Source organism: Macaca thibetana, chromosome 4, assembly GCF_024542745.1.
Source record: "Macaca thibetana thibetana isolate TM-01 chromosome 4, ASM2454274v1, whole genome shotgun sequence".
NCBI classification, from domain to species: Eukaryota; Metazoa; Chordata; class Mammalia; order Primates; family Cercopithecidae; genus Macaca; species Macaca thibetana.
Genome location: NC_065581.1, coordinates 85202666 through 85230530, shown reverse-complemented (window position 1 = coordinate 85230530; position 27865 = coordinate 85202666). Strand labels below are relative to the sequence as shown.

The window sequence follows — 27865 nt, the reverse complement described above, 5'->3', positions numbered from 1 at the left end:
CCAGCGCGGGGCCCTTGTGGCCGACGTGACGTGGCTCCGTCAAGTGGAAACCGTGCGATCCTCTCCCGACCCAACTCACGAGAGATAAAGATGTCTAAATAACCACGACCGCCGCCGCACACCCTGCCTGGCCCCAGGGACAGGGGGGAGGGGAGCGCCTCCTCGGCAGAAGCGGCGGCCCGGGCTTGTTTGGAGGTTCGCAATTCACCATGATAAATGTAAAGACCAATTAAGGTTTGATCCGTGCACACGGGAGGCAGACGGCGGCTGATAGTGGAACCAATTAACGAGCATGTCCCCTAATTCCTGCCGCGGTCGCCGAGCACACCGCGGCTCCCCAAGCGCCTGCCGCGGCTGCCCCCGAGTCCCAGAGCCCCCAGCCCGGCCCTGGAGTGGGGTGTCCTCCTCCAGCGAAAAGGTGCGAGGAGCGGGGCCCCGGGTGGCCGGGGAGGGGGCGCGCCGGGCCGGGAGGCGCGGAGCCAGCCGCCTACGGAGCCCAACTGTTTGCATCAGGGACCGGCGGGCGGGGCGCGCCCGAGTGGTCGCGCCGGGCAGGGGCGGTGGGCTCTGGAGAAGGCGCCCAGAGTGAAGCTGGGCGGCGCCCCGAGGGCAGAGGACAGGTGGCCGCGCGGCCGCAGCCAGGCAGCGAACGGCTCGGGGGCTGCGCAGCGCGGTCCCAAAGCTCAGCCCGGCCCCGGCTCGCTGCCACGGCCTTGGGCGGAGGGAGGGGGCGCGAGACCGCACCCCCAGGCCCGGCGCGCCTCGGCCTCTGGGCTCCCGCTCCCCTTCCCCTTCCGGCTCAGCCCGTTGCCCCAGACGTGACCCCCGCGCAAGATGTTGGCGCTGCGCGTTGTCCGGGCGCGCGTGATTAATGGCCCCCAGGTCGTGGGCGGCGCAGGCACGAGCCCCTACATGGCCTGGCCAGGGTGTGAGGGTATCCCGGAGCACAGCGGGGTCATGGCAGCGGGGGCCTCCGGGAGCGCGGCGGCGGCGGCGGAGGAGGAGGAGGAGGAGGAAGAGGAGAAGTAGGTGACGCGGGCCGGAGAGGCTTGTCCCCTCTGGCCCCAGGGCTGGCGTCGCGGCGGGTCCCCCGTGCCAAGCAAAGTTTGGAGCCGCGGGCGCCGCGCGCAGGTCCCTCCCCGCGCAGTTCTCTCGGCGGGGTCTGTGCCGCCGCCGCCGCCGCTGCCAGGGCAGGACAAAGGCTCATTAACACGTGATGGGACCGCGCTTCATAAATGGGACTGGAGCGAGAGGGAGCCAGAGACAGCGCGAGCGGAGGGAGAGGCAGGGACCGCGCAAGCGGGACGAGGCGACGGGCGCCCGGGCTGGTGGAGACGGGCGGCCCCACGCCGGGCCAGGCGGGGCTCCCGGGAGGACCCAGTGAAGAGCTGGGGAAGGGGCGAGGCTCGCCGGCGGTGGGAGCAGCGGGGCGCCAGTCCCGGTCGCTGTCGCGGGCGGGCGCTGGAGACTGGGACGCCGGCGCGCGGACCGACTGACTTGCTGACCGCCCGCCGGAGGCACACCCCGCTCCACCCCACCCCGCCTCGCCAGCAGCCCGGCGCCGGCGCCGCCTCCCGCACGCTACTCCCTCTGCCATCCCTTGCTTCTCCACTTCTTTTCCGCCTCCGCCTCTTCTTGCCTCCCGCGGCGCCAGCGCCTTCCCTTGGCCCGGGCGGGGGCCTCGGCTCCCTGCAGAGCTCTCCGTAGTCAGTGGGGGACATTTCGTTCTAGCGGACAACCAGTCCCTGAGCTGGGCGAGAGGTGCCAAGGGAGCTTCTGTCCCAAGGACCAGGGGATGCGAAGGGTAAGACCTGGCAGAGTTGCGTTTGGAAATACTTTTTCCGCCTCCCGCCCCCTCGGGTATGACCAGTGTGGTCCCCAAGTGTCCTTCGTGGAGTTCTTATTCCGTGTGAGCGAATCGTGCGTCGGTGTTTACTTAGCTGTATGGCCCCAGCCTGTTAACTGTGATCTGTGCTACTTCTGGAGATTTCTACCATTTACTATTTATTGAATGTGTGTGCACCTGGCTCTGTATGCACTGATGTCTGTTTGTAGAAAATGTGTAATTGTGCATGTTTGAAAAACGGGCGCTTGAGTTGTGCTGAATGCCTATAAACCATATTATCTACTAAGTCTTTCCAGGGAAATACATCGATCTCTGCTGCAAACCTAGAAACTGACTAATGTAAAATAGTAAATGTCATATAAAGAGATGTATGTCAAATAATAAACTTTTGATAAAGAAAAAGCTACAGGAACCACTGCTCTGAGGAAAAACAAATGTCTATGTAACTAATACCTAAAATTGAGTGTTGATGGAGCCATTTAACTCAGAACTAGCCGTTAGATGACTAAAGTTAATGTTGCATTTTTAAAAGACATTTCTTGTTAAGGCTTACAAATCATAAACGGATCACCTCTCAAATACAAATATGTTTGCTGTAATAGACGTGAGAAACTGTCATTTGGTCATTTGAAAGTTTAAAAGCAACATGCATGTTTCTAATTTTAATAGATTGTCTCTCAGAGATTTAAAATTGAACAGATGAGAAAAACAAAAAAAATGTTTAGTAACGTGTTAATCATTTTGCCTCCCATCTTTTTTTATTTTCCTCCAAATAAGTGCTGTTCTTGCTTTTGTTGTTGATTTCTTGATATATTAAGCCTCCTCGGGCATGTAATCCAATAAGAGATTAGAACAGATTTACTGGTTTTAAAGGTGTTGAAATATATCTCTATGGGGCCCATAACTTCTCCTCATTTTTATTACCAAGTTAATATCTTTCGAACAAAGGGGGAAATACAATTTCTTAGAGGAAACTCAGTGGACACTGAGTATTAGTGGGGTCACCATTGACATCAATCTATTTTGCAGAATATTGAGAAGCTCAGAGCAACCAACCTTTAAGGTTCCCGTAGGACTTTATCTGATTTAAAGTGTTGCTTTTCTAATCCTACCCTACTGACAGTTTGCAAGGGAAGATACACTGATTGATTTTTCTCTGTCCCTTTTTTCCCTGGTTCTCCTCCCCCTCCCCCGCTCTCTAACTCAGTTAAGAGCAATTTTATAAAAATAAAAGGCCATGTAGAGTTTCTTAAGTGAGACAAATTATTTTCTGATTACATCCATACATGAGCAGAAGACATGCCCCTCCAGAATTTTAAACATTGCATACTACAGGCACTTATTTGTAAGCACAATGACAGTTACCATAGTGGGGCAATAGGCTTGATGTTGGACATGGTCTTATAAAACTAATCCATTTTAGCTTATCAGGAGAACTTACTGTAAACCGACTCTTTTTGTTTCAAAGATGTCTCCCACTCCAGGCGAGGAGCGCTCTTGGCTGAGGTATGTATCAAGTGTCTGATGGGGAGAGGTCTCATTGTATTTCTAAGTGTCCATGGGGATAAAATGATGCCACAAGGTGGAAATGCTCAATTCCGGCCTTTCAAGAATAAAATGACTGTGCTTGCATACTCGTTGTTAGGAAAGCAAATTAGATATTCATGCCTCTGAATTTTAATAGCATTAATATATGTGTATGTAAAAAGAATGTTATGACTAGAACCTTAAATAAGCCATAAGTGATTATTATTTAGTGTGTAAAGTTTTAAATTCTGATGAAAAGCAGATCTCACATTGAAGTAGTGCTTGGCTTTGTTTGTTATCCACTGTTTTCTGTCTTTTTCTGTTACCCATTTCCCAGTGGACCATGTTCCTCTCTGTCTTGCCTGTGAGATTGCTCTTCTCTAATAAGCCTAGCTGCAGGATCAGTGTGTTCTTTTTGGCATTTCAAAATGGTAAAATAGTGAAATTGTTAAATGTTACCAAGATGAAACTGCTGGGAATGAAATTCTTCAAAAGAACCACTATATTTGTGGCCTATTTCAGCCTCTTCCAAAAGAAAACTCTTTGATTCGGTTTACCTATTTTCCAAAGAAGGAAGCAGCCCCATTGATTGTGTTGATAAGTGTTTAGTATGCAGTGTCAGCTTATTAATTACTAAGGTAAAGCCTGAAAAACTGTTTCAAAACAGTCATATAACACTGTTCTTTGCTTTGACTCAAAATTAACATTAACCACCGGGAAATTTAGACAGGCTCCTTGATTGTCTTGCATATTAGTGTTTGGAATTAGAATTCAAATACTTTGCTGTGTAAGAATAAACTATTATGAGATGGAACTTATAATAGCAGTTTATAGTTCACCACGCTTACCAAATGTTTCTTACCAGAAAACAGTTGGCCTAATAAGGGATTATTTCCCATAACTAGCTATCCAGGAATGCTGCAAAAACAAGAGTAACAAATTGAATTTGAAAATACCTAATGACACATAATTCACAAAATGAAAGATTTAGTTATAGCTTCTTGAATTTATAAGAATTGTGAGTGACAGTTATTGTTTCTTTTATTCCAGGAAATATTTTGGAGAAATCTGAATTGATCTATATTATAAAGTTAATCCAGTCTAATCTAAGAATATACAGTGAATTAAATGCTAATTAAAGCAATGAAAGCATGATAACAGGCAGTAACCTAAAGGACAGGCTCCATCTTACTTACCAAATTCCATGTTAGCTCAGTTGCATAAAGAACATAGATAAGACCTTTCATTCCCTGCTGCAAAGGGTGTCATGCCTCCACCAGTGTAAGTCTGTTTCTTCTATCTTTGTATTTATCATTTTCTAATTGAACTGACAAATAGTTTGAGTGAAACCAGGCTTTGGGTTTAAATGAGTTATAATTCTGCTATTGGCTCTAAAACAACCTGGACTCAACATTGTTTGAAAGACTGTGCTAGGGCCAGGTTTACATACTGCATATCTATATTTTGAGAGGCAGCCTTCTTTGCTGATTTTTCTCTTATATACTGAAGACTGGTAGAGAACTCAAAGAATAAGAGGAAATCAAAATCAGTTTATATACTTTGTGTTGCCAACCTTTTAACTTCATGTTTCCTTCCCTGACTCTCCAGTTCTTTCCTAATCCTATTCTCAGAGAAATGGTAACTTTATATTATAGCTGCCTGAATGCATTTTTGGGGACTTGGCAGATTCAGCTCTTTGCCATTGAATTGCTATTTAATGCTTTGATAAGCATTTAATTCACTGCATTTTCTTAGATTAGATTGGATTGACTTTATAAATTCAGATTTTTCCAAAATGTTTCCTGGATTAAAAGAAGCAATAACTTCATGCAGAATATATGTATAATATCAAAGTATATATTGCATAATTTTGGACAAGTTGACATATAAACACACTTTTATTTACATGTATAAACATTTTTGTAGATGTAAATCATGACTGAAATAAAAATTTAAATATGTTGCCTTTACACATTTGAACATATAATTCTGATTTTTGAACATATAATTCTGATTTTAAATAAATACTACAAATTTGGGGAAACGTCTGCATTCACGCAGCTGTGTAGAGGGACACTGAAGAGTTAAAGCAGATAGATATCCACCTTGAATGGAAACAAGGCCGTTCTTGTTTTCTAGGATAGGTGGAAATCCGTGCCAGTGCCATGTGTTCTAAGAATCTTGCAAATATACCAGGATGAGCATCACCACATTTGACTATAATTTTATCATGAACACTGATGGGTTTAAGACAGTTTTTTTTAGCCAATCCTTTTAGTTGTTTATTTTTTTTTTGGAAATTAGGGCTATACAAGTTGGAGGAAAATACAGAAGGTTATTACTACATCTCAGAATGCATATTAAGATAGTTATATTTTTTATATAACATTACAGTGTTACCACAAGTGAGTTAAAACTATAGGAAATTTGTTAGGGGGGCAGGTTTGTAAGGTGGGTGATTTTTAGTGGACCCTGTCACCTCTCTTGCTACTTTTGAAATTGTTTGGTGTTAGAGCAACTTCCATCTCAAACTTCCTCACATGGATAAGAGGTATGTAGGTATGTTTAATATATATTGGTAATAAGAGGTCAAAGTCATGACATAAAGTAGTATAATTACTTTATCAAAATATTTTTTAAAAGCTTTCCTGGGTTATATTTCTTGATTAAACAAGGTGCCTCATAATGAAAAAAAGTACATTTTTAATAATAGTTTAGAGGACAGTTAGTTGCATGTGTAAATATATTCTTGATCTGGTTTCCATTGATATTTTCCATACATTTGAAGTATTTTCCATATAGACTAGTTAATAATGGATAACCGCTAATTTAAAAGTTTCACTTGGACAGGTTAAGCTAATAACTTAATCACCATGGAATTCTTGAGATTCCCCTGTAGTTTGCATGGGTTTTTGAGGGAAGAATTGTTTACTCCCAAAACCTGAGCAAATGGGCATGGCAGAGTCATCGCAGTTGTTCTGGGAATACTATGAATTCTATTTTAGCCCCAGCTGGAGAAATGTTCACACCTGCACTTTAGGAAAGCGTTCAAAGTTTTGCTTTCTTTGCTTTATTTTCTTTTGTTTTTGAATATGTAGAGACTGGTTAGATGGAAACCATTGTTTTTGAGCAAACTCTTTTTTAACCCATTGTGCTACTGCATAATATTCTATATTTTTTAATGTTTCCAAAAGTACATTTTGCATTTTTTGAATGCAAGAATTTAATTTGCGTTTTCTCTCAACACAAATGGCAAATAATTTTTCCCTAAAATACAATATTTTGCTACTTAATGTCTTATTTTTCCACTCTTATTTGAATTAATTATTTATGAAATTATGTTTTTCAAAATTTATGTTTAAATGAGAGGGTCCCCTTCTTTCCTTCACCATTTCTTTATTCATTCTTTTTTTTTCTTTTTATTTATTTATTTTTTATTATTAAGTTCTAGGGTACATGTGCATAACGTGCAGGTTTGTTACATATGTATACTTGTGCCATGTTGGTGTGCTGCACCCATCAACTCATCAGCACCCATCAACTCGTCCTTTATTCATTCTTTTAAATCATAACTTTAGAGAAGAAAATTGGAATCAATATGAGTCCCGAAAATTGAGTGAAGTTTTAAGGAGTATTACATTCAAGTTGGTGATAAATTCTAACATGCTTTTGAAAAAACAAATTCTAGTCCAGGCGAGGTAGCTCACACCTGTAATCCCAGCCCTTTGGGAGGCCGAGGCGGGTGGATCACTTGAGGTCAGGAGTTCGAGACCAGCCTGGCCAACGTGGTGAAACCCTGTGTCTACTAAAAACACAAAAATTAGCCGGGCATGGTGGCATGTCCCTGTAATCCCAGCTACTCAGGAGGTTGAAGTGGGAGAATTGCTTGAACCCAGGGGACAGAGGTTGCAGTGAACCAAGATCACGTCACAGCACTCCAGCCTGGGTGACAGAGTGAGACTTTGCCTCAAAAAACAAAAAAAAAAAAAAAAAAAAAAAAAGAAAAAAGAAAAAAAACCTTTTTAAAGTTTGTTTTAAATAAATTTCTACTTATACGGACACTTGTACTAGGTAATTCATAACATTGATTTCTTTGGGTCAAGAAGCTAAAAGTGATGTTTTTATTTATTTATTTTTAATTTATTTATTTTGAAATAAAGTCTCACTCTGTCGACCCAGGCTGGAATGCAGTGGCATAATCTCGGCTCACTGCAAGCGATTCTCATGCCACCATGCCTGGCTAATTTTTGTATTTTTCGTAGAGACAGAGTTTCACCATGTTGTCCAGGCTGGTCTTGAACTCCTGACCTCAAGTGATCCACCTGCCTCAGCCTCCCAAAGTGCTGGGATTACAGGCATGAGCTACCATGGCCGGGCTAAAAATGATGTTTTTGATATAGCAAGTTAACCAATATAATTGTTGGTCTTTAAAAAAAAAAAAAAGATCGTTTAGGTACTAGACCATTGTCACTTGTGTTTGCTTTTAACTCAGCTATATTTAAAAATAAATCAAATTTGTTTATTCTTTATATGAGGGACTTAATGCCACTATGACCTTAGTATTTTGGTTTATTCCATGGTATTTGGCTAAATGGATCTAATTTTCAGCTCATTGAAATGCATTGCTACCAGAATTTGCTAAATGTTTTCTTTAGCTTTTGTACAAGTTGTGGTGAGCAGGCAGTATGCATGTGAAAAATGAAAGCTAGACAATTTAACATATAACTAAAATAAGTGCAAGACTAGCCAAAGAATTTTGTGTCTCTGCATATGTGGGAATTTGACTTTGGAAGATACACAGCTACTTTTGGAAATGACATCTAATGTCTTATAAACAAAAAAGGAGAAATCTTTGAATTCTTATAGTCCTCAGCTAAAGTAACTAATTGTGAGTAATCTGATCCATTTTTATTGACAAAATAATTAGAGAGAGAACAGTTTGCCCAGAGTCATATATTTAAGTGCCTTGGGATTTATTTCTAAATATTTGTAACTTTTAGGTATTTTTGAATTATGTCCACTATAAGAAGTGTAAATTGCATAATTACCAGAGTCATTCTGTAAAATAATTTGCAGTAGATCTGTATTACTTGGGCCTACAGTAAAATTTTCATTTTAGTTTGTTCTTTCCTGGGTTCATCTCTTAAGGTGTAGTATTTTATGGTTTGGGGAAAAAGAAGAGCAGAAACAAGTATTTCCAGCTTAAAAGAAATAAGCTGACATGTTAATTACTTTTAGGTTTTTCTTGTTATGCTCAATAATCATGGGTTCCTTCACAATGGTGGTGAAGGAAATGGCTTAGCAATCCTATAAAGCTTTGCATAGCCTTTGTAAATAGAATTAGGAGAAAATGGTGTGGAGTTCTTAATATATATCTGTATATTATATCAGTGCACATTACATTTTGAAGCCACTTTCCTTTGCTGGACAAAATACATAAAAAAGTTTCCTGAAAAAGTCCAGAGAAGCCCTGAATTGTAGACTAAAAAAAACTGGAGAGGTTCTCCACTCTTAATTCTTGTTTTCTGGCTAAATGACATTATTCTATTCCAAATAGGAATACCTTGGTTATACAGATCTTCTGTGGGAGGTTATTTTATCTTGAGCTGGCTCCCGTAGCAATCTGTTTCAATGATCTAAAAACCTATACTTATAGACTATTCTTTCTTCTTATCTAACCTTAGTTCTTCTTAAAGGTTAAATCTACTTCCCCTTCTCATTTAGTCCTTTTCATATGTCTCCATAATCTTTCACAGTGGATCTTAAACATCAGAATGTGCTAGAATCTCCTGAAGGCCTTGCTAAGAATGGAGATGTATCCCAACCCTAGAGTTTTTGTTTCCGTAGATCTGATCTGGATCCTGAGAATCTGTGTTTCTTATAAGTTCCCAGATGCTGCTGATGCTTCTGGTTGGGAGACCACCCTTTGAGAGCCACTGACCTATAGACTAACCCCGCATGCACTTATAAACTGTTGTGTAACTTCTCAGACTGGTCTTTCAGATGTACATTATACTTTCCAGCCCATTAGTACCTGTCTTATTTACTAATTCACTATGTTCACATCACTGTTTCTGAACACTTTTCAGTTCCTGAAATCTCTTAATTCTTAATTGTATCACACAAACCCTAAGAAGGGCTCCATCCTGAATGAACACAATAGAACAGCCTCATGGTTTCAATGGCATAAAAATTCTGCACTTGCATCCAATTTGCATACATACTTCTTAATCACAACTACATTTCCAAAGCACATTTTGCATTGCTACTGAAACCTCGTTCTTCCAGTTCTGTTTGTATGTAATTATTTACATCTTGAAAGCATATTTTTCTGTTTATGTCTTGCATTGTTAGCACACACAGAAAATTTCCTAAGCATTTCAACTAAAGTAGGTGATACATAAGTACCTAGTTTTTAAAATAATGTCTGAAGGAAATCCTGTATTTACACAATAATAAAAACTTACTTAAAATTATTTTAGTGAGAGAATGATAGGAAGGAAATTGAATTATTTAGAAAGTCACGATGTCCTCAATTTGTGTGAATATTTGAACCAAGATTCATTTCTCTTGTTAAGTATTCCAGTTTAGTCCCTACAATAATAGGAGATTAATTTTCCATTCTTTTCGTCACAGAGTTAGGACCGGTGGTGATGATTTCATATTTGGAAATTGGAAAGCTGAATATTTTATAAAATAGAATGAGTTGGTTATTAATATTGATTGTGGGTTCCTGAGACCACCCCTCTTACTTTTAACATCTCTTGGTATAAACGTGTTTGTTTTAGGTAGAACTGCTTTCATTTTCTCATTCTTAATTACTTTCTTGAGGCAGAATTCCAAATGTTCAAAATTAATTTTTATCAATATATTAAATTTTCTCAATGCCTTTTCGCCTCAGAAAAGTAATTAGAAATTTAGTTTTCGTAGGCAGTAGTAATAACCCATTTTAACTCTCCATAACATATTTTCCTATTTGTATTTTAATTAATTCAGTTGTAAAATACATAAAATGTTGTAGCAGGAGGAGAAGTTGCTCAACCAAAGCAAGAACTATGTCCACCGAATAGAATAACAAATTGATTCCTGAGGGCTTATAAAAGCCACTCCATCTAGTGGTTGAATTTTCATATGACTTCTCTTGAGAAGTTGTTTTAGAAACACACTTGCAAGTGGAGAAACCCATTTGGGAACATAAATGCATAATAACGTGCATTTCAAGGAAGAAAAAAGTCCATTATAATAGTAATTTCATATACTGTCTTTAAAGGTCTATCAACAGCATATAATTAAGATTCATTCAAGGTTGTGCATGTCACAAAAGACCTCTTGATATGTCATTGTTATGCGGCTGAACTTTGCAGTTCATAATATATACTCAGGCCAAACAAGAATTGGAATAAAAAGCAAATACCTGATCTTAGCCCATAACTTCCACTTGCCATCAATATTATTTCTATGTGATACTGAAATAAGAGATCCTGGGGTAAATAATTGATGGATTTAATGTAATTTTCCCATTTGGACACTTTTCAGACGGATGTTTGTATGAGACCAAGATTCAGGTTTAATGCCCTCATGATCAGGTGGCTTTATGCCAGAAAAAACTGTCCATGGTTAAAAGCTGTTCTGTTACATTGGATCTTCCATGTTGCTGATGCATACCAACATTTACTTAGTAAACAGGTATTGAATACCTACTCTGTGCCAGGCACTGTGCCAGGCAGAGGACCTATAAGATAGTTCCCAGCTCTCAAGGTGTTCATGGTCTGAAGGGTTTAGACACAATGAAGACAACTACAGGATGGCTCAGCAATGCCCATCACCTCTCCTGGGAGAAAACCTCAAAGCATCTAGAGAAAGAGAATTTACACAGCCCAATACTATCTGATGATTAAATATATTCCCTTTATATGTTTTTATAACCTATTCTACTCTTTCAACTAGGGAAAGGAAGACAGAAGGGTGGGCTGTATTCGAGGTGGAGGGTGGAGGGAAGAACCATTTCCCTTGCTTTCTTGTCCTGACCTATGTCGCTTACATGGGTGTGAAGCATGGACATATTTTGGGGGTCATCTGTCACAGAAAAATGTTATATCTTAGAATATAATGTCCACAATCCTAGGCACAGACTGTATGCCCAATAAAAATGTGTTAAATCAAACATTCGAAGGCCTATAACTTTATATCTGTCAGCCACATTGCTGTAGTAACGCAGTTTTACATCCACTGGGCACCAGGAGGTGGTAACAGTCACTCATTTGTTGGAACAACAAATGATGCAGGGTTTATGTAATTTGTCTACCTGATTCCAGCCAGACACTTAGGAATGGGCCACAGGAAGTCTTCTTCTCCCTGGTCTAGGAAAACCACATGGCTCATGGTGGGAAGTTGAGTGATTTTCAGTGTTTGAATTTCTCCATATAGGGAATGGATGTGTGAAGCTTTCATTTACTAATAAGCATGTCTCATTCAGACGTAAAGAAGGTGCCCTCTTCATGTCCCACTGGTGTTGTGGAAAGTGTCATTACCATCTATATTCCTGACAATTGACTAATGAAGCCAAGAAATACCTTCCCTTACTTACAAAATAGTGGCAAAAATGACTTAGGTTTTATTTGCCAGTTACCGCCATGAGCACCAGTGACTGCAAACAAGGTGCTAATGCAGAGTTAGGATTTATAGCTTATAGTTAATTGGCATACTTTGTTCCTGAAGACCATGGAGCAAGGATGACTTGCAAGTGCTTTGGGCAGCCCTTTTGCTGTCAACAGATCATTCCTTCAGATTTTAGTTGTTCACTGTGTAACGTTATCATGTGCACATTAGATAATGTGTACCTTCTCCCAAACCAATTCTTCTTCCCTGTCAATGAATGAAAGGGTATCTTATTAAATAGTTCTTGGAACTCAAAGTTCCAGCTCTGCCCCGTCTAGTTAGAGACCTTGGGCAAAGCATTTTTCTCTCTGAATGTGTGGAATAGAGATTGTAATAGCAGCCACTTCATGTAAATATTAAGGAAAAATAATGTATTTTTTCCATGACTGGCATATAATAAAAGTTTAAATGTTTCTTAAATGAAAATATTTGGAAATTAGGATTTTCTTTATTGTGCATTTACCCAAATTCTCTCAGATTTGAATCTGGAGAAATAAGACCTGGCTTTTAGTTGGACTTAATTTGTATGCTTTTGGACTCAAAGAGAAAATATGCCTTCATTGATAGATGAAGAGAGAAGAAACTGTGAAAGGTGTGCTGCATGCAGCATACTTTTCATTCTTGCTATGGACTCCTTGATACTGAACTGCAAAAGTAAGAGCCTGTTTACTAGCTTCTACACATTTTGTGGACCAGAATAATATATCACCTTCTTTTAACGACCAAATCTCATATGCAAGATAAAGACAGTTTTATAGAGTATTTTGAATATGGCCATGGCTTTTACTTAATTGAAAGCGTTGCATGTTCTCTGTTAGAGGAAGGCTGCTTTAATCATTGCTTTCCAGGCGGGCACAGTGGCTCATGTCTGTAATCCCAGCACTTGTGGGAGGCCGAGGTGGGCAGATCACTTGAGGTCAGGAGTTCAAGGCCAACCTGGCCAACATTGTGAAACACTGTCTCTACTAAAAATATAAAAATTAACTAGGTGTGGTGGCATGCACCTGTAATCCCACCTTGTTGGGAGGCTGAGGCAGGTGAATCACTTGAATTCAGGAGGTGGAGGTTGCAGTGAGCCAAGATCGCACCACTGCACTCCAGCCTGGGTGACACAGCGAGACTCCATCTCAAAAAATAAAAAAATAATAATTACTTTCTTTACCCAGCATGTAGAAAAGATCTCTCTCAAGAAAAATGCCAAAGCACTCTTAATTGGAGGAAACAACTAAACAGAAGAGCAAAATTAAATAGTAAATGGAATTTGTTATACAAATCAACAAATGATTTTATTTGTATCATTAATTCAAGAGGCTTTGTTTTTTTTAGCATCACCACATAGTGTCTAACCCAAGGAAATTGCAAGACATCATTTTCTTGAGCCCTGAAATTGTTTTAACTAGCCTCTAAATGTGAAATCTTTGGCATATTTCACATCAAATTTGAACAGAAGTACAGTCTAATACAGTCTTATAAGTCTCTTAATGTCTTAAGTTCATATCAATTGATACATTTTTATGAAAAATGTAACACTCATACAGTGTTAGTAAAGAATAGACTAGAGAAAATGGTGCATTAAATAACTTCTATTTTATGTTACAAAATATATGAAGAACTGAAGGTATGAGAGCCAATTGAGCATTATCAATATAATGGAATTTTCTTTCATATGTAGGAAAAGGAGCTGACATTAATATAAGAAAGAAAGATTATGTATTTTGCCTGAATTATCAGGATAATTAAGTCAATCAATCATTTCACTTTGCTGTAGAAGATGAGGGAAAAGTGACCAAGCTTCTTTAATAATTCCAAAACTCTAATGATTAGGTAAGAGTTAGAAAAGACTCATTGCACATTCAAGTGGAGTGGAAACATCATTCATCAAGTTATGATGTTGGCCTATGGCATCTGCTGTGTATATTGACAACATGACTTAGACATAATGCAGTTATAAGAGTCAACTGAAATTTCCCCTACTAACTTCAGAGAAATACAGTAGCACAGTATTTTCTTGATCAAATTAGTAGAAAACAGGCTTGTTCCCAGAAATGAATGGAAAATAACCAACAAATATATCCACTGGAACTTGCATTCTCTTGAACTCTTCACAAGGCTCTTTTATGAGGCCAGCGAAGCGAACAACAGAACCAACAAAGTAGAAAAACAACAGGTTAAGCAAGGGCCTGGAACTTCTGCATTTGACATCTTGGACTCCTGTCAATGTAGACACTGTGCCAGGCATTGTCTCTTTAAAGCACTTAGAAACTTAGAATATCAGAGAAGTATGGTGGGTTAAAGCAGTCTATGATATATCAGGGAGCACCAGTCCTTCCAATACTTCTGCAGTGTTTTCAGCCTAGAACACATGGAACATTTTAAACCCTTTGTGGTTATACAAATAAAAATAAAGACTCTGGATAAACATTTAAAAAAAAAAAAAAAAAAAACAACTTTGTGCAGCAGCCATACCCGCAAAATTTCTTTGATGATACCATAGCTTGCTGGCTGATAGATATGGTTTTCTTGGAAGGAGGTAGTGGAGAGGCAGGTTTGCATATAGAGAAATAGACAAAAAGAATAGACGATATTAGTCTAAAAATGGAAGTGATATTTTTAAAATAATAGATTTAACACATTAAAATATTTTTATCTTTACTATGAAGTCATGATTTATATAGCTTACACTGTTAGAATATGTTGGCTATATTTTTTAAGGCAGAATTCTAGGAAAATTCCCTTATATGTCATTCAATCATTCTTTTACTATAACTGTAATAAAAACCAACTGCTTCTTTAATAGGTGCATCTACACATCTTGCTAGAAATTTCCAATTATGATTTTCCCAGTAGCAAACAAAAACAAAATTAATGGCAGCTACATCCCCCAAAGCCTAAGCCATATTAGTAATGAACTCTCAAATAAAGCTGTTGATGCAAAAAATAATAAGGTGGAAATTACTATAATAATCCAAATGCAGAAATAAAGGAAAGAATTATCAAAATGCAGAAAGCAGTGTTCCTGCCATGATCCCATTAACTGTTAAAATAGCCTGTGCACAGTAGTATTTTGACATTACTGAGATCTTTGAACTACATGAATTTCATGTATTTTTAACTGTATTCTTTAATTAAATTGGCTTATATTGGACAGAAATTACTCTATTATCGTATAACCACACCATGCCCTAGCTTAGATTTTAACAAGCTAGTTTGTTTTAATGAGAGTGTTTGGTTGCATTAAAATGGGAAATTGTGATCACACTTGCGGTGATCTTAATCTAAAGTAAGTCACAGAAACATGTTTTTTGCATTACTGGAATAAGGTACGTGTTCCTTTGTCTTCACTGAAGAAGCTTTATAGCTCTTCCAAATAGTGACTAAATTTTAACTCGTCAGGGCCATGCAAGTAGGCAGACTTACCTAGATGAGCTTTGATAGGAAATAGGGATTTAGTAGCAGGTAGTCTTAATTACTATTGGCAAAATGCCTTAATTTAAGTTTCTAAGAGTCCAGAAGACTTAAATATAAGATGCAAAATGGCTTTAATCTAGTTATTGTTAATTCTGAAATCATCACATAAAATCTAAAAACAGAATGTGGAGTCTGAGGAACTTTGATTCATCTGCAAATCCATCATATTCTAGACAATTTACTTAACATCTGATGGCCTCCATTTCCTCATCTGTGAAATGGAGATTGTAAATAAGCACCTAATAGGGTTGCCTTGACAATTTAATGACAGAATATATGTAAAGTTTCTCAAATGGCTGTATATAATAGACATTCAATAAAGGTTCCTCATCCCTCACCCATGTCTATATATCTACTATTTGCTTCATGTTTTAAGTGCTGAGGCAAAAATAAGATTGAATAATTAAGGCAATGAACATTCTTGAGATCTGATTAGTACATATTATATTATTATAATATATTCTTACAATATAATTAGTATATAGTACATAGCAAAGAGCCATAATACTAAGTAATGATAATAATAATACCCATTGAAGACTTACTTTTGTGTCAGACACTGTTTTACATGCATTTATATTCATTTAATTTCAGATCAGTTCTGCGATTTAGGCATTATTGTCATCATCCTCATCTCCATTTTACAGATGAAATACTGAGGCTTAGAAAGACTGATTGCCCAAGTACCATCTAACACCAATCTTGGTCTGCTAACTCGTAATTCCATTGACCAGGTGCTTTGGTTGGAATCAGTGAAGAAAACAAGGAAGATGGTAATATCCCTGCCTTAGCTTAGAGAGACGGTGTACCAAAAAAAGTTACAAGCAAGGGACCTAGACCTGCACTGTCCAGTATGGTAGCTACTAACCACATGGTGCTATTAAGGGCTTGAAATGTGGCCCTCGTCTGGGTTCAGTCCTTGCTCTACTACTTACTAGCTTTGCCTATAGCAAGTTACTTACCCTCTGTGCCTTTTTTCTGAAAATGGGGATAAATAGCACCTACTTCATAGGGTCATTGTGAAATAAAGGAATTGATATATGTAATAGGCTCAGTGTCATCAGTCCATAAGAAGCTCTCTCTATATGCTTAAAAGAGGAAAATCAGCAAGACTCAGTGGTCTACCTGATTGTAGAGGTCAAGAGAGAGGAGATGTCATAGTAAGTCCAAGTTAGGAACTTAGGTGACTAGAAGGACTACTCGCAATACCATAAGAAATGTGAAAAACGATGTGGTTGGAGTCCATTTATTGCAGCATCATTTCTAATAGCAAAAGATGATAAACAACCTAAACCTCCATTAGTAGGAGGCTGGTCACATTCATCTAACAGATCCTTAAGGCAGCCGAATGAAGAGAGAGGTTTTATATACTAATATGAAACTGTTCACAATGTGTACTTCTAAGTGGAAAAGAAAGGTATGTATAATAATGTTAGTTACTATTTGCTAAAAAGAAAACAGAGAGTAAATGCATATATTTGTTTGAATATGCGTGGAGTATCTCTGGAAGAGGTAACAAGAAACTTATTCCTTGCCTCTGAGGAAAAAAACTAGGTGGCTGGGATATAGGGATGAGAAAGATTGACTTTTCTCTGTATATCTTTCTTTACCTTTTGAATCTTGAATCTTGTGAATCTAATACATAAAGACAATCAAAATTTCTGATAAACTAGTTTCCAGTTGGAAAGTGTAAAGGGGGAGTTAGTTAATTGAGGGAAGATGGCGTAAGGAATGGGAAGATTACTGGAAGGGCTCCCAGGAGCTACTTGGAGACGGAGGCTCAAACTCTGGTTTTCAGGCTAAATGTCTATTGCATTAATTACTTTTTCTGTCTTCTAATTTTGAGAAAAAGGCTAATGCAAATCACTGTTAAGATACCACCTAATAAAAATTCGACTGCCATTTTATTAGGTTCAGGGAACATTTCTGTGGGAACTCAGCTCTCTGCTATCATGCTATCAGGCTGGTAAACCACTTAAGAAAAAAAGATGCCATTCTGTGTTTTGAAATCTCATTCTAGTTATGGAAATAAATATATGAACTCCTGATTACATGACATGATAAGGCCTGTAATAGAGGGATGAGCTGGGGAACTAGTTATGGCCAGTGGGAGAGGCTGGTCAGGAAGGTCTCAGACGTGGAAGTAGCATTGGCACAGACCTGGAAAGATAAGTTTAGTAGGCAGAGAGCTTGGAAGTGAGTATCCAGATGGAATACGGGGCAAGGTGAAGGAGGAAGATGTGCAGGTATGATGGTATATTCAAAGAGCAGCAAGTCAGGGCCAGTAAGCTGGCTGTTTAAGTATGGGTGGGAGTTGAAAGGCAAAAGCTAGGTTTGTGGATGTCAGGATTGTGTAAGGAACAGCTCTCTCATACATTGTGACTGTCTTCTGTGTCCCTTTGATTATGGATGAAAACTTCCATATGTAAATGGAGTTGTTTGGCAAACATAAGATTGCAAAGAGCAAGAGTTGACTCCTGAGAAATAGCTGAACGGTGGGACATATAGAGCATGTTCTAGAAGAAGTGATATGAGAAAGGATATAACAGACAGACAGATGAATGGGGAACCTAAGGATACTCAAGAGTTAACATTGGAGCCAGGCTGAGGTTAGGAACTCAGGAGATATTTTAGATAAAGGAGCTGGGAGGCACTGGGCAACTGGCTTGGCTGTTGGCCTTTGGTCTTTTATTTCTGCATCCTTTATTTCTGTAGCTGCTAGCCTTTGCCCCGAGACACTGCCCTGACTTGATTGGTGTTAGCAGACTGCACCAGCACACTGGGTGCCTCTATGTGGCTTCTACCCTGGAGCTCCTGCCTCTGGTCCAGTAGGTGATGGCTCCCATCTGCTTTGTTCTATGACAGTTGCAGGAGAGGTGTGCAGAACTGATTCAGAAGCCCAGACTAAAAAAACCCTCAATTTTCTTAGTGATGATAGAAGTTATCCATGGGAGATTTGGGGCCCTCAGTTTGGCAGTGCCTCCTACTGCCGTCACAGGTTACAGTGGTCTTGTAAAAGGGTTACACAACCATGGAGGAGCTAAGGGAGCCTTTTGGCTTACCTGTCATATTAGTGCTGAGGGCTCTTTCTCTGTTCATCGTTTGGTATGGCATTGCCAATATTCCTGTTTGCCTCTCTGTAGCCAAAGTTGCTTATTGCATACAGCTCATTCCATGAGAGTTTAGATAATTATATAGGCAGCTTCATTTAAAATGCTAATAATCTTCCTTAAGTAGAGCATATTTCTACCACAATTGGATTGGGCAGCTCTCCAGGCTAGATACCTTGATTCAAGTTACATGATCGTTTTTTTAATCAGCATTGGAAGAATCCTTCCCCTTCCTTGGGGTAGAAAAGAGCTTCTTGTTTTTGTTCTATTTTGAAATACATATATCCAATCAACCTGCTTATTTGGAACCTTCTTCTGTGTGTCAGACATTCTACTAAATGCTGAGTAGATACTAAGATAAAGTCCCCAGTAAGATCTTCAATGAACTTACTGTCTAGTGGGTGGGAGGAAGTAGTGGAACAGATGCAAACACAAAGAAGTATTAGAAAATCTGGTCAGTACCATGATAGAACTCTGTTTGGGTATTCTGGGAGCCCAGAGAGGGTGTTCATCGCCATGGGAAGCAGGGAGCAATGGCAAGAAGTGACATCAAAGTGATGGGAAGGAGTTGACCAGGCAAGTGTGTAAGGGGCAATGGGAGCAACAGCAGTGAGGTGAAGAGCAGTCAATTTGCTGTGTTTATGGAACTAAAATTCATCTGGTGTAGCCCAAGTGGCAAGGCCAGGGCTGGCAAGAAGAAGATTGGAGAGGTGGGCAGGGGCTAGATCACGGGAAACTTTTTACTAGACTTCATCCTGTAGGTGGGAGATAGAAAGCCATCCTGTTTAGGGAGACAGGATGTGGAGAGGATTAAGGACAAGAGCCTGAGGGTCAGAATTGGAAAGGAGCTCAGCTGGGCGGAAACATAGAAGGCAGATGAGCTTGCATGCGTGTCTGGAAGGCCTGGGCCTGAAAGGGAAACTGCGTGAAAGTTTATATTTGGTTTGTAGGGCAAAGAGATTGAAAGAGGGGAGTCACATAATCAGCATACATTTATGAAGATCACCCCCACAGCTGTGTGGCAAGTGATCAAAAAGGAACAGGACCAGAGGAGGGCAGGAAAACTGATCAGGAAGCAGGGGCCCTAACTCTGGTGAGCAGTGATGATATCCTGGAAGTGGAGGTGGCAGAATGTGGGAAGGTGGGCCGCATTTAGCACTTTATGCCTGTTCCCAATTACTGTTCTTAAGAATCATGGCACTAGGTTATTAAATAAAATTATTTTCATTGACTCTGTGTTCTGTGCCTACCTACACTGATGCTATTTATTCTTAGCATAAATATCTTTTCCTTGGGGAAGCCCCTTCAGCCCTCTAGACTGGGTATCCTCAGGGCATCCTGTATGTTCCCAGTTGTAGCTCTCCCCATGCTTTCTTTTAATTTCTGGGTCAGCTGCCTGCCTCCTCTGCTAGACCATATCCTTCATGCAGTCAAGGACTCTTTTTTTTTACAGAGTGTTGCTCTGTTGCCAGACTGGAGTGCCGTGGCATGATCTCGCCTCACTGCAACCTCCGCCTCCGGGTTCAAGCGATTCTCCTGCCTCAGCCCCCTGAGTAGCTGGCATTACAGGCATGCCACCACGCCCAGCTAATTTTTTATTTTTATTGTTTGTATTTTTAGTAGAGACAGGGTTTCACCATGTTGGCCAGGATGGTCTCAATCTCTTGACCTCGTGATCTCCCCACCTCAGCCTCCCAAAGTGCTGGGATTACAGGCGTGAGCCACTGCGCCTGGCCAAGGGCAGGGACTCTTTCTTGATGCTGTCAACACTAGTGTCTAGTACAGTAGCTAGACATAATACAAGTGCATAGTGGATGTTCCATAATTTGTTAATACATGAGTAAATGAATTATTAATTCAGATATGTAGGGTCTCTGAATTAGTAAGTCATTTATTGTTAGTTCAACATGTTAAAAATTTGTTCTAAAATAATGATTGTCTCTCCCCCCACCTCATACAGTGTGATATGTTTTAGGAACAACAAATGCCAATTAACAAATGATATATTGTTTTAATGATTATTTTAATTGTTATAGATATCACTCTGTACTTTTCATTTTTTTTAAATAACTAAAGAAATGAATAGCCCACATTTTAAACCAAGATTTATAAATAGTAAGATCAGTTCTCTGGCTGTTTATTTTGAAATAAAACCAAATTGCTTAGCTTAGAATTGAGGAGCCTTAACGTTTGGGCCTTTCCTCTTAGCTGTTCACATGGAAATCCTTGGACACTCTCCGGCCTATCTCCTGTCACCAGGCACACTTGTGTCACCAACCTGCTTATGAGGGGGGCTATCAGGAGGCCTCCTCCATTGTCCTTCTCCCCGCTGTTAAAAATCTCAGCCTTGGCCGGGCACAATGGCTCCCGCCTGTAATCCCAGCACTTTGGGAGGCCGAGGCAGGTGGATCACCTGGGGTCAAGAGTTTGAGACCAGCCTGACCAATATGGTGAAACCCTGTCTCTACTAAAAATACAAAAATCAGCCAGGCGTGGTGGTGTGCACCTGTAGCCCCAGCTACTCGAGAGGCTGAGGCAGGAGAATCGCTTGAACTGGGGAGGCGGAGGCTGCAGTCAGCCCAAATCATGCCACTGCACTCCAGCCTGGTGACAGAGCAAGACTCTGTATCAAAAAAAAAAAAAAAAAACAAAAAAAACAGCTCAGTCTTCCTATACGCCTCATTGCAAGTTTGGTCTTTGTGACATTTTTCTTGTTTGATGTAGACATCCTAGAAGTTCATGTCAGCCATGGCTCAGTCCAGACCTCCCCTTCTCTGGGTGAAGGAACTTGTCTTGAGGAGCAGCTCTCCCCACATGGCCTCAGCCTTCCTCAGTTCTCACTAGCTCCCTCCTCCCCGCCCTACATGTAACACACGGATCACACAACTCACCACTTGATTCTACACTGTCTTATTCTTTGGTTGTCTTTTACATTTAGTCTCATTAGTCTGACAAGGTGAGGTCTCCAAGAGTAGTGGTCATGTGACACATCAGTGCTCTCCCCAGCCCCACCAGCACCGGGATAGCATGTGTATGTGATAGGAGAAACCAGGTGCTAAACACTTCCTAACGTGACTATGAAATGGACCTTGCCCCCGAGAAACATTTCATTTAGGCCCTGGAGGTCTTTCCTGGATTCACACACTGACTTCAGTACAGAGGGTTTAAATAATGAAAAGATCATATGTTTCTGGTGTGTGTCACACCATCCCCGAACTTTGGGGAGCTTTTCTCTGAGTGACTGACTCATTTTGCTGACTGAATCTGATGAGGACTTGACCTCCTACTGTTCAAAGACAGGAATGAGTTGCCATGACAGTACATTTGCCACATTTATAGTGTCTCTTTGTTTTTATTCTCCCTGTTTCTCATCATTCAGCTTATTTGTTTTCCCTCCTCTTAGGATTGCCCCCTGGGGGTCACTTTCTCAGTCATTTTGAGCTCAGCCTAATCAAAGACTGAGGTTATGAAGTCGATCCTAGATGGCCTTGCAGATACCACCTTCCGCACCATCACCACTGACCTCCTGTACGTGGGCTCAAATGACATTCAGTACGAAGACATCAAAGGTGACATGGCATCCAAATTAGGGTACTTCCCACAGAAATTCCCTTTAACTTCCTTTAGGGGAAGTCCCTTCCAAGAGAAGATGACTGCGGGAGACAACCCCCAGCTAGTCCCAGCAGACCAGGTGAACATTACAGAATTTTACAACAAGTCTCTCTCATCCTTCAAGGAGAATGAGGAGAACATCCAGTGTGGGGAGAACTTCATGGACATAGAGTGCTTCATGGTCCTGAACCCCAGCCAGCAGCTGGCCATTGCAGTCCTGTCCCTCACGCTGGGCACCTTCACGGTCCTGGAGAACCTCCTGGTGCTGTGTGTCATCCTCCACTCCCGCAGCCTCCGCTGCAGGCCTTCCTACCACTTCATCGGCAGCCTGGCGGTGGCAGACCTCCTGGGGAGCGTCATTTTTGTCTACAGCTTCATTGACTTCCATGTGTTCCACCGCAAAGATAGCCGCAATGTGTTTCTGTTCAAACTGGGTGGGGTCACAGCCTCCTTCACTGCCTCTGTGGGCAGCCTGTTCCTCACGGCCATCGACAGGTACATATCCATTCACAGGCCCCTGGCCTATAAGAGGATCGTCACCAGGCCCAAGGCTGTGGTGGCGTTTTGCCTGATGTGGACCATAGCCATTGTGATTGCCGTGCTGCCTCTCCTGGGCTGGAACTGTGAGAAACTGCAATCTGTTTGCTCAGACATTTTCCCACACATTGATGAAACCTACCTGATGTTCTGGATCGGGGTCACCAGCGTGTTGCTTCTGTTCATCGTGTATGCGTACATGTACATTCTCTGGAAGGCTCACAGCCACGCCGTCCGCATGATTCAGCGTGGCACCCAGAAGAGCATCATCATCCACACGTCTGAGGATGGGAAGGTACAGGTGACCCGGCCGGACCAAGCCCGCATGGACATTAGGTTAGCCAAGACCCTGGTCCTGATCCTGGTGGTGTTGATCATCTGCTGGGGCCCTCTGCTTGCAATCATGGTGTATGATGTCTTTGGGAAGATGAACAAGCTCATTAAGACAGTGTTTGCATTCTGCAGTATGCTCTGCCTGCTGAACTCCACCGTGAACCCCATCATCTATGCTCTGAGGAGTAAGGACCTGCGACACGCTTTCCGGAGCATGTTTCCCTCTTGTGAAGGCACCGCGCAGCCTCTGGATAACAGCATGGGGGACTCGGACTGCCTGCACAAACACGCAAACAACGCAGCCAGTGTTCACAGGGCCGCAGAAAGCTGCATCAAGAGCACGGTCAAGATTGCCAAGGTAACCATGTCTGTGTCCACAGACACGTCTGCCGAGGCTCTGTGAGCCTGATGCCTCCCTGGCAGCACAGGAAAAGAATTTTTTTTTTTTTAAGCTCAAAATCTGGAAGAGTCTGTTGTCTTCTCGGTTATATATTTTTAAGTTTACCACGCTCAGTGAAAAGGTGATTGCCACCGTGATCACTTACCAGTTTGCTAATGTTTCCATAGTTTAGGTACTCAAACTCCATTCTCCAGGGGTTACAGTGAAGAAAGCCTGTTGCTTAAGTGACTGAATGATCCTTCAAAGTCTCAATGAAATAGGAGGGAAACCGTTGGCTACACAATTGGAAGTCTAAGTACCCATTGAAAAATGCCATCAAATGAATAATGCCTTTGTAACCACAACTTTCATTATAATGTGAAATGTAACTGTCCGTAGTATCAGAGATGTCCATTTTTACAACAGTTATAGTACTAAAGTAGAGATATTTTGTAAAATGTATTATGTCCCGTGAGATGTGTTACCAGTGTTTATTATGTGCTATTAATATTTGTTTAGTTCAGCAAAACTGAAAGGTAGACTTTTATGAGAACAATGGACAAGTAGTGGATATATGTCAACGAGAGCACTTTTTTTCTATATTATTACCCATGATATAACATTAGAAATAAACCTTAATATTTCTTCAAATATCTCTATTTAATTTTGACACTGAAGTGACCATAAAGATTTATTTTTCTGTTACCTCAACAAGAAGAATTTGAAGACTTCAAAATATTGAGCAGAATTCATTCATACTTAAAAATTTATTAGCCCTGCATTTTCATAGGAAGACACATTATCTTCTGGACTATAGCTGTTCTAATGGATTATAATCAGAACGGAAGAGGGAAAACATATTGACTTTTTTGAGCGACATCTCTGACTTTCTTTAGTCTTTAGCTATTACTGGATCTCTTAAGACAGCATGTGTTAATCTTAATGTATATTGTTATCACTGTGCAGTTGCTGTTTACTTGAATAGTATTGTGTTCCTATATTCCAGGTTTAAGTAGATTTCATGCCTGGGTGGCCAAACAACAGTCTTCATTTTTTTTTTTAATTGCAAAGAAGTATTGTCTGGATCAGTAAAATTATACTGTGTGTGAGTGTGAATATAAATGTGTGTATGTGTGTTTCTCTCCTGTAACTGTTACAGTAATGTCATAAAGTGAGAAAACTGTGACCAAGTATAAACTGTTACCACTTGCTGCACTCTTGCACATGGATTCAGTTTCTAAAGTTGAGTTCTTCCTGTAATCTTATTGATAAAAATACTGACTCTAACCATTCAAAAATTTCACCCCATCCCTCCTTAAGAGATTGGATCAAGTATTACTAAATTGACCTTTAGGAATTACATAAGACCAGTGTTTAGCAAGAAATAATGACAGACATGCAAGTAAGGGCTGTGTTTATAGTGTTATTGCCGGGAAAGGAGAGTACTTTGGTTTCTGAGCACCAAATATTGAGCAAGATATCAGTCACTAAAAGGAAGAAGTTCTTAAAAAAAAAATAAATAACATTTTTCAATTGTGTGTGTAGGTAGTATGCACTATATACATCATGTTAAAGTAGGACTATCACACCCAGCCCATGTGGCTAGAAAGGCTGAATCCGACAGTGGATGAGACACAAAACGGCAGTGAAGAGCCAACACACTTGGGATTGAGGTCTAGATATGCTGCATCTATGCTTTGCCCACATGCCCTTGGTGACAGCCGAGCACCCAGCTCTGTCTTGGTAGGTTTGGGCTAAGGAACAGACCTCTCCTTTGCTCGTGGTCAGCATGATACACTAAAGCATGCAGATAAACACAGCTCCTTTCTTACACCCTGGTCTCATACTCCTTAATGGCGCCATGGGTGCTCATTGTTGGGCCTTTTTCCAGTAAGGAATGATATTGCTGAAGAATCTACTTAACCCTGACAAATTGTATTTATAATCTCTTCTTATACAGATAAAACATGACTCCTACAAGGCCCCAAGGTCTACATAGTCTGAAGTGAAGTAGAGAGCTGCAATCTATTTGGTGATTTCTGGCTCTCGAGATACCCAAGCAGCATGATGGGACAGTTCCCCTTCTTGCAGTTCATGCTCTAAGGCAGGATGTGGCTTGTGAGATACTTTGCATTGTCTGTCTGCACACCTTGAATCTGCCTGCTGGTTCCGTTACTTTACCTCTCTGTCATATGCAGATGAAGGCTCAGGGTGCTAGAGGATTAGTAAGATCTCTTTCTAAAGAAAGGAGAGATTATTTACAAGAAGGACTCACCAGGGTCTAGTTTCCATTTAAGAATTGCCAGTCTTTTGTCCGGCATCATCCTGAATATTAATCCACATGTTTCAGAGCTCACCAGGCAGTACCAATGCTCTTTTCACAGCATGAAGAGCTAGTAGAGATGAAATTCTTGTTATGGTAGAAAAATTTCAGGATTCATTTTTGAAACTGCATTTGTGCGTATGCAATGTAGATTTTATAGTGTGTTGTGCTTTCAAGATCTAAATCATATATAATAAATTAAGGGACAATGGGGCTGACAGCACTAAAGTTGGTGCTTATTGATAGTCTAAGAAATATCTGTGAAGTATCATCACGTATGTTATACAACCTTCATTTAAAAAGGTTTAAAGCTAGTTAGATTCACTTTGACACTTTTCATATCATTTCTTAACCCAAGTGATGAAAATGTTGTCCCCAATGAATATACTTATTAGAATTACTATTTGTTAATATCACTCATTATTTAGCCCCATAATTAACTCCATTAATGTAATCATCATTTAAGTGAGTTTTATAAGGTCTGATATCAGAGGTATCTTACTTTCCTCTGAGGATGATGTACTTACCCTGACCATGCATTGTACCATCACACATGTCTTCAGAAAGGGCCAAATTCCCAACCTGCTCTTTTTTTTTTTTCTCAGAGTCATGATGAATCAGTCCTAGAATGTTTCATCTGGGCAAGTAGGGCTGCCTCCAAGAAGAACCTCTGATTTATTTTGTATGAAATATATTTGAAAGAATATGGATCTGGGAGATGCTGTAGACATCTGTCCTACACTTGAGATGATTTCCAAGCCTCTCTGGCTCTTTGAGTTAAGTCTATCTGGTATTAAATACCAAGGACCTTTTGCTGCCCAAACCCACTCTGCAGGAAATAGGCCCAATCACCAGATGAGAATTAGGCCCTGAATGAGTAGCGCTCTAGTTACTGTCCTGTTGATTAATATCTGCCATTTCATGTCCATAAAAGAGACCACCCATATCATGCGCACAATTAGATTTCTCACACTCTAACTGTATATTTGTATGATATTTTGAAATCTCCTAAATGCTGGGCAATGGCTATTAACAATTAATTGTCTTGCACTGGCCTTCTGATGAAATGTTAACAATGCCTATTGTAATATAGAAAAAAACATTCTATCTACCGATTTGGGCTGAATGTATGTAAATAGGTTTCTAAAAAGTCAGATGTTTGAGCAGTGGCCTACAAATCAGTAATTTTCAGATGGGAGAGATTCTTTACATTGCCATGGCATCTTAAAAGCTGTCTTCATGTAAATTGACTGTACTAGGCCTACTGGGGATCAGAGTTCCCAAGAAAGGAAACCTTTTCTTGTATCTGGATTCAAATTTATTTCCAATGTTTCAAGTGGAAAACATGACTCTTTATTGTCTGTAAATCTAACATTATTACTTTTCCTCTTAGAAGAATATTGTATTGTTAGATGTTTGTTGAGCTGGTAATGTCGTTGCAACCGCTGCAAAATCTTCGTTAGTAATCTGTATAATACTTTGTATACAAGTACTGGTAAGATTGTTATTAAATGTAGCTTCAGTCGTTAAATTACTATAGCAAAGTAGTACTTCTTCTGTAATATTTACAATGTATTAAGCCCACAGTATATTTTATTTCAATGATGTAATTAAACTGTTACTTATTCAAAGAGAAAACATCTCATCATGTCTATTGTCCAAAGTTACCTGGAATCAAATAAAAATTCTAGATTACCATGAAGAACATAAAATGCCTTTGAACTCTGCCTTATTTCACAGTCTGATGGCAAAATACTAAGGATTTGATTTCTAAAAGATTGCCGAACTAATTTGTTCCTCAAAAAGCACTTAGAACTTTACTTGAAAAGTGGGGACATATTGGATTAATCTACTTATTTTTAACATAGGAAAAACACACAAAAAGCTATTTTTTACACAATAAAGCAGAAAAGGCTACCACACCTTTAAAAAGCATTATTTCATTAAAGATTTAAATGATTCTGCAGTAAATTAAAGCAAACATACCATTCATAATGTGTAAATTAAATTGAGACTTAACAGACATAGTACAATATAAACTGAAAAAATGTATGAGCATTGTATATTTTGAA

The 27865-nt window shown here is 40.2% G+C and overlaps 1 protein-coding gene across 4 annotated transcripts; it reads left to right on the top strand.

Annotated features, from left to right (window-relative positions):
* The first annotated feature begins 257 nt into the window (after positions 1–257).
* On the top strand, positions 258–27505 carry CNR1 (cannabinoid receptor 1). Of its 4 annotated transcripts, XM_050786230.1 has the most exons (3): positions 1234–1804; positions 3315–3352; positions 22013–27505. In XM_050786230.1, the coding sequence occupies exon 3, from the start codon at positions 22076–22078 to the stop codon at positions 23492–23494; it is 1419 nt and encodes a 472-aa protein (XP_050642187.1). In that variant the 5' UTR covers positions 1234–1804; positions 3315–3352; positions 22013–22075; the 3' UTR covers positions 23495–27505. The 4 variants fall into 4 exon arrangements, with proteins under 4 accessions (XP_050642189.1, XP_050642187.1, XP_050642186.1 ...); XM_050786232.1 differs by lacking the exons at positions 1234–1804; positions 3315–3352 and adding an exon at positions 258–418; XM_050786229.1 differs by lacking the exon at positions 3315–3352.
* The last annotated feature ends 360 nt before the right edge of the window (positions 27506–27865 follow it).